The sequence below is a fragment of the Tauraco erythrolophus genome, chromosome 14, assembly GCF_009769465.1.
Source record: "Tauraco erythrolophus isolate bTauEry1 chromosome 14, bTauEry1.pri, whole genome shotgun sequence".
NCBI classification, from domain to species: domain Eukaryota; kingdom Metazoa; phylum Chordata; class Aves; order Musophagiformes; family Musophagidae; genus Tauraco; species Tauraco erythrolophus.
This window is the reverse complement of record NC_141478.1, coordinates 19,422,872-19,435,032: the sequence shown is the minus strand read 5'-3', so window position 1 is coordinate 19,435,032 and position 12,161 is coordinate 19,422,872. Positions and strand designations below refer to the sequence as shown.

The 12,161-nt window shown below is 41.1% G+C and overlaps 1 protein-coding gene across 2 annotated transcripts in view; it reads right to left on the bottom strand.

Annotated features, from left to right (window-relative positions):
* Window positions 1-5,013: 5,013 nt before the first annotated feature.
* USP3 (ubiquitin specific peptidase 3) overlaps window positions 5,014-12,161 on the bottom strand; it is a 41,951-nt gene continuing 34,803 nt past the window's right edge. For both annotated transcript variants that reach the window (XM_086620612.1, XM_086620613.1), the window contains 7 exons: window positions 11,321-11,467; window positions 9,270-9,376; window positions 9,020-9,100; window positions 7,944-8,062; window positions 7,657-7,770; window positions 7,474-7,541; window positions 5,014-5,831 (listed from right to left, as the gene is read on the bottom strand). In XM_086620612.1, coding sequence (XP_086476738.1) covers window positions 5,666-5,831; window positions 7,474-7,541; window positions 7,657-7,770; window positions 7,944-8,062; window positions 9,020-9,100; window positions 9,270-9,376; window positions 11,321-11,467 — 802 coding nt within the window. In that variant the 3' untranslated portion in view covers window positions 5,014-5,665. The remainder of the gene's footprint in view (window positions 5,832-7,473; window positions 7,542-7,656; window positions 7,771-7,943; window positions 8,063-9,019; window positions 9,101-9,269; window positions 9,377-11,320; window positions 11,468-12,161) is intronic.

Sequence of the window (12,161 nt, the reverse complement as noted above, 5' to 3'; positions counted from 1 at the left end):
CACGGCAGTGCTGGGCTGGAGGGGGCTCAAAATCACCGCGAGGCTGTTGCACATATATGGTTGCGGAACGGTGTTTATTTTTGGCAAACAACTGGTGCAGAAGCTAAGAACAGGGAAAGGAAAGGAAACGTGCTGCATGCAACTGTTGTTCTGTTTCTACAAGGGAATGGAATGGGTATGTAGACTAACAGCACTTGACTGCCACGAAACGCTTCCTTAAAAGGGATTTCTTTCCTTTTAGGCACCTCTGAAGATTAGCAAAGTTCTTGTGCTGAGCTAATGAACTGGGGGTGGGGGAGTGCAGCTACAGCTGCAAGGAGTAGCTTTGCCAGCCTCTCAAGTTTGGGGGACTTGGCTTTCCAAGTGGAAATTTGTTTTTGCAGTGTACAGCAATTTTAGCCTTGATTTGTTCATTGATTTTTCTAAGGTGGCACTGCTGCTTCATGTTCAAGGACTGTCCTGGATAATGAACTGTCACGAACTGCTTGTAAAATGAGTTGGGTGCTTTAATGCACGAACACGCAGAGTCTGCAGCTTCAATTTACACGCTTCAGACTTACAGGCAGTTTCCTGCACGCTGTTAGTAGAATGCACAAAGCTAACCCTTTCCTTACTTTCAAGAGGAAACTTAAAAATATGCAGGAAGACATGCGTGGGAACAGTGAGTCTAGGATTAGCTGCTTGTAGGCTTGTGCTTTTAATAGATGTCTTCTATTATTAGCTTGAATTTTACAAGTTTTCTTGTGTTGTTTATGTTTTTGTAGGTATAGTTCTGTTCTTAGCAGTTTTGGTGGGAAAAGTAGACATAGAATTGTTTTAGGACTAAAAGCCTTTGTTTTCCAGTAAAGGGAGAAACTGTAGCAGAAAGTCTCTCCTAGAAGAAAATGGCAGGTTAGAATGAAAAGCAACACGGAATAGCCCTTATCACTTTGATGTTTGTGAAATAAAAATGCTTGAGACTAAAGTAGTTTATGCCCATCCTCTGTCTGGTATTAATACAGGAAAAGAATACGTTCAAGTAGGTAGTTAGTAGAAAAGAAGAGCAAAGCAGTCCTGCAAGAATTTTTGAAGTGGCTGGGAGAGTTTATGTACCTATGCATTATAATTGGGTTTGTTTCACTATAGGACAGGTCGAGTGGGACTAAAGTTCATCTTTTCCTTCTCACCCTGAGAATGCAGATTGAAATTCAGCTTTGAAAAACAAGATTAGAAATTCGTTTGCAATCTGCAACCATTATTTTAGCTTCTTATCTCTGCTTCAGTGATGTGTATGCTTACACACAGTGACTCATTTTTTAAAATTCTGTAGAGGTGGGAATTTTCTTTTAAAGACAGTAAGCTGTGCTTAACAATTGCCAGTATTTTTGGTTTCATATCCTTTGCCATTTAATGTTTTCCTTGAAATGAGGAGATCCCCACCCATGCTCAGGAACAGGCTGTGGACAGTGGCGCGAGTACTTTATGAGGCCAGGAAAGGGGCAAGAAGGGTAGATGGTGTCACATACCAGGTAAGCCTGTCACTGGAAAACCGCAGCTGAAACGGTGTGCCAGCAGTTGCTGTTCTTCATTCTCATGCTACGGTTTTTCAACTCTCACTCGGTCCCTTCCTCCTTTTCAGATTTTACCTTCATTTCTGAGCAGGTTTTAATAGCTGAGACAGCTCAGAGTTGTAATAAACACAGGAATATTGTTTATAAAAAAAAACAACACACAAGCAAACTTCAATGGCAAGGTTACCACTGCTAGGATGGACTCTTTAACCACAATATGACAAAAAAATTAGCAGCTGGTGGGTGACGAGGCCCTTTAAAATTGACCTGCAGGTCCTCTTTTGGGTTTAGATGCCAAGTTTGGGTAGAGGTGCTAAATAGTGGAAACACTTCAATTGGCTTTACTTTGTTTTCCCCAGAACAAGTCAAAATACTCTGCCATCTGCGCTCAAAGGATTTACACTAATGATATTCTGCAGGCCTGTAGAAGGACAAGAGGAGTTTGGTTTGCCAAGGAAAGGAGACACTTTAATGGCACATTTTCCATAAACACACTGTGTGAATCAGATATAGTTCACATTCAACCTGGTAATGCTCCAGAAACACGCAAGATGAGCACAGTCAGTAATCCTCACTGAAAATTACACACTGGGTTTTAATGGTAAACATTACAACTATGGCACTACAGTACTCGAGGATATCCTAAAGCACATTGGAATCCATTTTCAAGGTGCTGATTACCTCATCAGTAAGACACAGACATATGAGTAATGAAGCGTTGTTGGGGAAACTTTTGAACACCGCATGTTATGCTTTCCATTGATTTAGCAGAATCCTTACAAGTGGCCTCCTGCTTTTGATACGAGGCCGCTGTTCCCACCTGTCAGAAAGTGCTAAACTCTGGTCTCACGCTGACATCCGTTACCACCTGGAAAGCACCGTCTGACTACACAACGAGAAGGAGCTCTGTTTCTAAGTAAGTGCCGTAGCGTTTCGCATCATGCTGCACTGCACAGCTCGCTATACAACACGCTAAAGCAGAAGTGCTCTTGGAGCTGGACATTTTGCAGCTTCATTTTACACAAGTCTTGTCTCCAGTTGTGTAGGTGGCTTAACGATTACTAACAAAAGGACAACCTTTGATCAGACAAATATGCAAGTTTTTAAACTGTGGAGAGCAGCTGCTGCTTGCAGAGCAGTCACAAGCAAGAAGAAAATTCTTGCCAGTTAGTGTGTACTATGCTCAGCACTAAGTACAAAAGAAACATTTGGCTTAAATGAAATTAGATATCCCCCCCCTCCCCGAGCTAGTAGATAAATATAGGATATACAAGTAAGGTTAAAAACGTAAATACTAGGCCAGGTGCAGTATATGTTACTGGTTCAGTGCTCATTACTTTTTTTTTTTTTTTTTTTGACACCACACTGAATAGAATACAGTGGATAAGCAAAGTTCTCCACCAGGAAGAGAAATACTTGTGTTGCCACAACAAACTGTTCATACTGTCCATCTGGGTTCGCAGTGGGAGAAAGTTAAATTAGGAAAGGATTTACAGTGTGCTTGTTCCAGCAAAGCATATGGCTGAGTCCTCATCTCCACCTGCTGCAAGAACAAGACTGACCTGATTGATTGCATTGTGTTCCCACGGCCGTGTCCAAATGGACCATGCTGGATACTGTTGCCCAAGACGGCAATGTTACGGAGCAAATGTGACTGAAGTAAGAACATAACTCTGACCCAAAAAATTAACTGGAGAAGTAGAAGCTGCTTAAAATAAGCAAACGTTGCTGAAGATTACAAATTTACATTTCTTAAAACACAGAAAGGCACATTTACATCACTGGTTTGTGAGAACACTGCATACTTCTGACTGACTACTGTAACTGCTTCTGACCCCCAGCTAGTTGTGTATTTTAAGCTTTGCATTCTCAGAACTAAAATCCTGAAGCAATCCAATCCAGGTAGCGTGCAGACAAACACAGCTATAGATGGAATCTGCGTCACTCCCCACCTAACTGTAAGCAGTAAGGTACGGTACTTGACTTACCCCCCACACCAGTGGAGTCTGTCAGACACCTTTTTCTGCCTGTTTAAATGATAACAGCTACCTGTTCTGATGAGAAGAAAGGCTCTGGCTGCAAGAAACAGAAATAGTAGGTGACAAACTACCTACAATTTAAAGCAATGAATAGTTCTATTTATTGATCAACTTAAGTAAAAGACGACATGGTTATATATGTCACTTAACGTATCAAATAATAATCACAATAGGTTTTAACTAGTGTACAGTTTACATATTGATACACTGTTAGCAATGCCGAATGCTTCCTGCAGCTTTATGTTACGCCAATTTCTCTCTTTCCTGGTTTAGGATGCTGTGAAAAAGCTCTGATGAAAGACTCTTTAAAAAACATGTGGTAGCAATTTCTCTTTGTACAGCTAGCAGGTATCCCACAGCAAGGAATCCGATGCCTACTCCCTGTGCACCAGGTTGAGCAATGGTACCATCTGTAGGGAAGTTTTACTGCGTTCTATGATGGCTCTCAGAAGCATTAACTAAAAAGGGTAATTGCATTTTACTTGAATTCTTGTGTGTTTTAGACCACTGTGTTTTACTGCTGTCACACCTAAAAGGCGCCGTTTGACTGTGTGACTTGCTCTACCTTAGGTAAATTCTACTCTTACTACCATGCTTTGGCGATTTTAGGAGCGTGCAGTTCCTTGCTGGGCACACAGGGGCTAGCTGGAAAGGACGGGCTTGGGAAAGAGAAGAGAAACGTAGCAGTTGTCAAATTGCATTTTTTTGGGGGGACACCTGGCTTGTGCAACAGGTTTTCCTGTCCACCTTTTAAAAACACGATTAGCTGACTTCCACTCTCCAGCCCAGCAGTACAGCTAAAATTCCATTTTGGTTTTAACAGAAGTCTTTCTCTATTACATAGCCAAGTTTTAGAAACTGGATCATGCCTCCAGTGTTAGTCTACAGACTGTAAATAAAGATCCCACGCTGGGCCAACGAGTAAATACTACAGCTACCTCAGCCTGCTCCTGTCATCATCTCATCATCTCCATCCAGCAGGCTATGCTGTGACAATGAGCATCTTCCCTTTAGTTTCCATTTGAACTGGTCAAACAATTGTCACGCAGACCATCTGGAACACCCTTGCTTCCTTTCAGTTTTCAGTGAACTGCAGGCATTTAGCAGAAAGGAGCTGTATTTAGAGGCTAGGACTGTTCTCACAAACCCCAGACTTTAAGGCTGTACTCTCAGTTCCCACCAGGAAGGAGGGCTGGGGTCCCAATGCCAGGAAGTCTCCAAGTTTTCAAGCAAGTAAGTGTTTCTGATCAAATTTCAGGATGACAGTCTAAAACAGATGTCTAAGGCAATTCAGGTTCAGTTAAAAAAACATAAATCTCATCACAATTTAGACATGTATATATTTTAAGATAATTTTTTTAAAATTTGAAGGGGAGGGGGGCAGAGCATATGTGAAGAATACTTGAATTCAACTGCAGTATAGATACAACTGAACCAACTGTTTATTTACAACGATTCCTGAAAGTCAGCAGCCTGAATACACACCAAGATAGCAGCAATTACCTGGTCTATTTAATGATGCCACATGTCCTCCCTTCTGCAGACAAAGAATGATTGTTCGGAGGTCACTGTTTAGTTTCTTGCACGAGGGAAAATAGTACGTGCAAACAATTCCTTGATTTCAAGAGATTAAATCATATCTACGTAACAGCTGTGAGAACAGCATGAAGTTGTGTTGCTCTTCGTAATCAGAAGCACATTTATCTTGCTTCTGAGGAGGACAGAAAGCTTCTCTGATGTAAATGTGCCTTTAGAAAGTGAGAACTGAAGACATTAATATAAAAAAAGTCAAATAGTTAACTAAGTATTTCATGAAACTATATATATAAAAATTGAGTTATCACAACTAAAGCAGCAAATCAAAATCTGCTGAGGTTTTCTGGTATAACTAAAAAAAAAAGTTAGTTTGTGTCCAAGTTCAGTAAGTCAAATGCTACCATTGACACAACAAAACTAAAACCCACAAGAGGAAATTGAAAAGTGCACAATGAAATTAATAGTCTTGGATCAAGTATTTATGGAAAAATGGAAATGTTTTGTCCGGTGGACTTGATAAGCGAGAATTAAAAGGAGGTATTAAAGTTTATCTGATCCAGATTTGGCTTGCCGCTCCACGTAGAAGAGGATGTAGGCCTTGGCCTTTACCACAGTCTCCTCGTCAGTCAAAGTTACAGTACTGTCGTTGAAATGGAACCAGCGGCCTTCATGAGCTGCATACGCCGTGTAATGTCCGGAGCCAACGCTGTCAGCAGGGGCGGGCAGGGAGAGAAAGGACAATCAGCAGGAGACAGACCACCTCATTCTCCCATGCGTTCTCTACTAGGGCTAAGAGACTTCGGGCCGCAGAGGAAGAACGGAACTGACAGCCCCCCACAACAGTTGGTAAGATGCTTCCCTTCTTAGTCTGTGGAGCTCAAAGTTCTCCAAATTACACGTAAAATAACCACTTACTGGGATGAGTTGAAAGGCTGTTTTGTATGAACTTACTAGCATCCCACAGGTTTTGTGCAAGCAAGGCTTCTTGCAGCACTGAACTTCCATGTTTGCCTACTTAGAAATCAAGTCCATCATCTGTTGCTGTTATTCAAGCATTAGCTATAAAAAATTTCACTATGCTCTATTTTCAGAAATCTTTCCCATTTCCATCTAGAGACACTCACAGTCTAAATAGAATCGAAAGCACTCGCAGCAAAAGGAACCCCAGAATATCAAGACAACAATTTTTCAAGTTCATCTTAAACAGATCCACATCCTGAAGCCACAGTTCTTGAATCTAACATACGAGAACTATAAACTCACCCATTGTCATTATGCTGCCACCCCACGATAAGGCCTGCTTTCACTCGCTTACGTGTTCTAACACACGCTCAATGGTTTCCAACCATCTACTTCCCTTCTAATTGTCATCAGCTTTCCTTTGCTGTCCATGTAGTTTTCTTATGACTCGGAAGCACCAGTCAGATGCACTGTAGGTGCATCAAGATAGCATCACGCTATCATAGATAGCTATAAGAGCTGCTACGTTTAGTAGCCAAATCTTTCTTTTTTATTTAAGAGTCCAGAGCATTCCTCTGGAGAAAGCAAAGAAAAGGGCTTTCTGGACAGAACTACTGTTTCAGATCTTTCAGTTACATTCAGGTATCGGCAAGGTTTTGATTAATAGGGCTTAGTTTCTTTAGGAAAACTCCTGTCACAGCGCACACCCATAGAGTGATTGCCTAAACGACAAGAACGCATTTCTTCCAGGATAAAGTTGTCTTGTCTCTACTACGGTTACTCTCAACAGATCTATCCAGGGCTGGGAAAAGGAAAAAAAGAAAACAAAACACACCCAGCAACTTTACTTGAAAATACGAACACTAGCCAGCCTTGTGGCACAGCTATCGGCATTCGCTTTGCAGTTCACTCCTGTAGCAGGGACTCTAAAGACAGGATCGTTGCTTTCACTGCGCCAAGCTGAAGCCTACAGTTGTTCCAAACATGCACACGCATTCTTTTGACATAAATGCACGTGTGCCTTTCAAAGTGAGTAAAAGAGGAAAAAATATTTTTGCGTAGTACTAAGAATTTCAAAATGAGGGGTTAACTTCTGGAAGGACCCTTGATTAACGCTCTTGGTTTGGGGCTTTCCATTCCTGGAGGAACTTTTCTTTCTGTCTCACACACTTTTAGTCATTACCCTCAAAGACGGCCAGTGGGCATTCACAGGAATAATTGGGGGAAGTTCATTCAGCTTCGTTCCACGCAAATTTATAAATCACTGCTTATTCCCACCAGTAAAATTACAGCCATTCACTAGGGACCGAAAAACCTCAATTAACTCTGCAGGTACGTTGGTAGGGAGGTGGTCTCTGCCGAGCAGCAGGCTTACTCCATGGACTCACCCGGAACCATGATGCACGACGACGGCCGCAAGGTCATACAGACAACTTTCTGGGCCACTGTTCTCGGGCTGTGGAGAAAAAGAGAGAAAATTCTTCAGGTCGCAATAGTGCCTGCTATAATTTGTAATAAAGATAGGTGGCATGGAAGAAATTTCTACAGAAAGTATCACTGAGTCTTCATACCTCTAACAAGTAGCATTTCATGTCTAGGCCTCGTAAGGGAAACTCAACATACGTATCAACCTTGTTTCTCAGATATGCTGTCCAGTGAAATCGTTTCAAGTGTAAGCATAGCACCTAGGATTTAAAAAAAAAATATTTAAAGAACAGATGCATTAGAGAAAGAGGCTGAACTTAGTGCTAGACATCTGCAGTAGTCTGTGGGAGAGTTAGGTGTTGGTCTGCTAACAGTTGAGTCGTTATTTCCTTTGACATATTGTCACACTGTTACTTCTCATGCTTATACGAACCTTTGGTAGTTTCTGAATCCAGAATTTTTTGGTGGACTTCTGTTTCTTTTTGCATTTGTGACACATATACAGCTCTGTCTCATCAAGTTCTTCCAGGTCTGTAAAACTGCGAAGACAGTCTAAAAAAGAAAAAGATACAAAAAACCCCAAAACACTCGCACAAAGAAACCTGGTTCAAGACGACATCAAGTGTTGGGGTTTTTTTGTGACATGAAATACAACAAATATGGCACTAATGAGAAGGTGTGTGCATCTGCTGCAGTTATTCCAGTTATAACATGAATTTGTGCAGCATAAAGCTGTGTAATAATGCGTTTTAATACTGTAACACGTTGCAACATGCAGCACTCCCTGTTCCTTATAACATAGCTGTAAGCAGCTGAAGAGAAAAAAAAAAATAAAGGCAATTCACAAAATCTCCATTTTTCAAACAAGATGCCATCCAACATTCGTCACAACTATTTTCAAAAGAAACTTAATGACTTTCTAACAAAGAAAGAATATTCAACTTTTAAAGCTGACTTGGGTTTAGGTACAAAGTGAACCGAGAAAATAATGGAGGTTTGATTAATATTTCACAATCCGCAATACATATATTGACAAATCTGTAAAAATTAACATCCTTTAAAACAGGGTCAGTAGCAGCACTACTGCCCAACTTTGCAGGATTGTATTTATGTTGTTTAAAAAGCAGAACACCCAAGAGCCATTCTTACTACACACAAGGAGCCCATACTTCTAAGCACAGAGCCTTAGCAAATAACAGTAGGCAACAATGCAGATGAGTGCCGGTTGGAAAGACTGGAATACATTAGAAATACTCTGACCACAAAGGAAAACCTCTGCTGAAACTATCTTTGATATTTAGCTGACCTCCCGAAGCACTCCTCGGCCCCGGTTTATCAGTGACTGGGGTAAAACCTGAACGGAAAATTAGTTTGGCACCTTTTTGTACCACAAGATCTCACAACATTAGATGGCAAATGGCACCAAGCCACACCCTGGGTGGGCCTGGCACCTCTGAAAAGTGTATACTCTTAGTCCTGGTAATGATCTCATTATGCAAGCACTCTTACCTCGTAGTGTGCACATTGGTCCGTTTTCTTGATTTTTAGTACGTTTATTTCTGAACTGACTCGGAATATCTAGCGAAAGGTCTAGAAGAACAAAGATTGTTTTTAAAATTTAGAGCTGACTAGAACAATGCCTAATCTTGTCAGGCTAAAACTTTGGTACAGTCATGTGACATCTAAACAACATACCGAGCTTCAGCTTTATTTTTCTGCCTTAAGTCACCTGGTATTTTGAAAGCAAGAGGCACCTTACCTAGGAATGGGTCAAACTTTCTAGATTCAGTCCCACATATTAGGCAGTTGACTTCATTTTGAAGAATGCCTCCAAAAATCGCTGTGACAACAGTAGACGCTCCATTTCTAGACAAACCACATCGGAGAGGCCAAGTCAGTCAGAAAGTCTGAGCTTAACTTTCAATAGCTGTTAACATGTTTACTGCCTACGACTCACCACTGCTAGGCAGAGCGGTTTTGTCTCTGTCTAACAGACAGAGACCCAGCATTTCCTTCACCTCTGAAGTGCACAGTGCAAGTATTTAGCTGCTATAACACTTTTGCTTTATTTCGTACCTGGAGAAAGCGCGAACTGCGTACGCTTTAAGCAGACACTCGGAATTTCAGTGTTGAAAGCATTCCGGTTGATTGCATTTCTATAGTGGAGAGCTGCTGCTCACAGGGGTGCAGTATTTTAACCCTGTACTTAAGGCTGTTTCGCAAACAAAAATTCTCCCCTCTTAGGTAGGTCGAGCAGTTTTGTTTTCATTCTATACCCTTTTTACAAGTTTGACTTCTTAAAGCACATTTCTGCACTTCACTTCCAAAGACAGCTTAAGGTGCATTAAGATAGGATAAACAATGTGCATCATCATAGTCATTCTCTATGCTTTCATTACGCTCTCGATCTTTTTAGATTAGGTAATGGACTTACTTCTCGTAGTCCAATTAAAAAAAAACACGCATTTTGAAGTTATATTATTATACAGCTTCTAAACTTGCTAGTTTGTGCTTGCAGATCTGATACCACAAGCCTGCAGAAACCTGTGTTCCTTACCTGCACTCCACCTACATCTTCACAGTTAATTTGAACACTCCTTGTGGAGCAGAAGGAAACAGCTGGCCAAATACACGGGTGCTCAGGAAGAGAGCACTCACAGCATATTTATTCCTTTATTCTTTTACTGTAGGCATTTAGGCACATGTGACCTTAAGTCACCCTTCATTCCTTCCTTCCTGAAGGCAGCTGACTCTACCTCACCATGCACTGGAATAGCCATTCTCAAGACAAATTTACAGTAGAGACATGAACTTTTAAATTCCCCTTGGCTTTTGACGCTCAGAATGCTGACAAAAGAAAATTGGTTTAGTTTTCTAATACACTTCAATTCTAACAATATTTTAGGATTCTTTTGTGGGATTTTTAAGCATCAGCAAAGCAACATAAATAGGCTAAAGAGCACAGCCCAAAGCCTAGGCTTTCCCTACTGAAGCATCTGTAAAATCCTGCATCCCTCAGACCTGCTTACTGTGTTCCTAATTGGTATAGGAAGGGAAAACTCACTCAACTCTTACATAGGGAATCCAGCCACTTAGGGACCAATGTGCAGGCTGAACTTTCCTTCCCGAAGCAAATTAAAATGTTTTCTCTCTGACAGTTTCAATCTGAGAGCAAACACAACGGGGTCAGAATTCAGACAAAACAGTAGTTTGAGAGGTACAGAAAGAGAAGAGAAACACAGGGAATACCTCTGTTTCAAGACACACAGTAACAGGAAAATCAGAATTACCAGGAAAAAAAGCAACATCTTTAACTGTGTCAAGAGATATGCAAATACAGCAAGATCATCTGCAGGAAAATCAACTTCAAACTAACTGCATTGCTCACTCATTGATCCAGGAGGTCTGCTGACAATTTAAACCTACCAATACTTCACCATCTTTTTTGTTCCTGTACTGTTTAGGGCATCTGTTACCCTAAGACAATGAGATTGTCTGAACAAAGAATTCTATATGGTTATAGAACAGAAAATACAAAGTGCTTTTTATTTCAGGAAGACCAACGAATTAAACTGTGTTTGCAACTTAGCCTGTATGCTCACTCACACCTATGAAAAACACTGACCCTTTTGAAAGGAAGCACATCCCATAAGATGGTAATCCTTTATCAGCAGCTTTGTAATTCCTAACATTACAGAGGCACTAAAGAGAACTTAAACAAGGAACCATGAATTGGAAATTCCAGATCCACCACGCACAGACCCATACAAAGGCATTAAGGTTTTGAAGAAATTAAAAAACATTTCTTACATGCAACACTTGTTGCTTGCAGACAGACTAGAATTTTCTTGCAAAATTACTGAACGTGAAACACCATTGAAGCCACCCTGGAGTTCGAGGTGTAGATGGTCCAAAAGGTAACGCATGAACTCGTGGGCATCCTGCTGCTGGTATCCCCTTAAGAGAAAAGGAAACAACAGCAACAAAAATCACCAAACATGTCGGTTGCTTTAGTGCCAACATACAGAGAGCACCAGGGCCACATGAAAGGACCTTTGCTCGTTTCATAATCGTGAGGAGACATTACAAACACATACCTATTTTGTATCAAAAAAGATTTCCAAGTAGCCTTTGGAAACACATAGCTGTGTCTAGACAAACTAAGCGATTTCGGCCATTCGCAGCTCTTGCTCTTTTGTGAGGGTGGAGAAATATTTAAGTATATTTTAGATAGATAGGAAGAGACCTTTTGGAAAACAACCGGGAGCAGCAGAGACGTAACGTTTGCTTACCTATTCAGTTAACTTTAATTGGCCTCACCAAACTCAGTCTGTGCTAGTAACACCCCAGGATTCGTATACATGTTAATTAAAAATACACAATAGCAGCAGCGACCTCCCCTCACTCACATGGAGCGTTTCTCCTTTTCCTTTGTTACTGGCTATGCTTCATTAGTACCGCGGCGGAATCGTTACCAGTCACGTTCGGGCAGCGCACTCTTCATCCCTACTCTGACACTACTATAACTTATGGACAATAATTGACATCTCAAATCTGGTGAAATCCACAAGACAGACACCTCAAAACAAGTTGTTGACATGGGATTCAGAGGCAGTATTTTCGAGCAGTTCCCATTCAGCCACTGATCCCA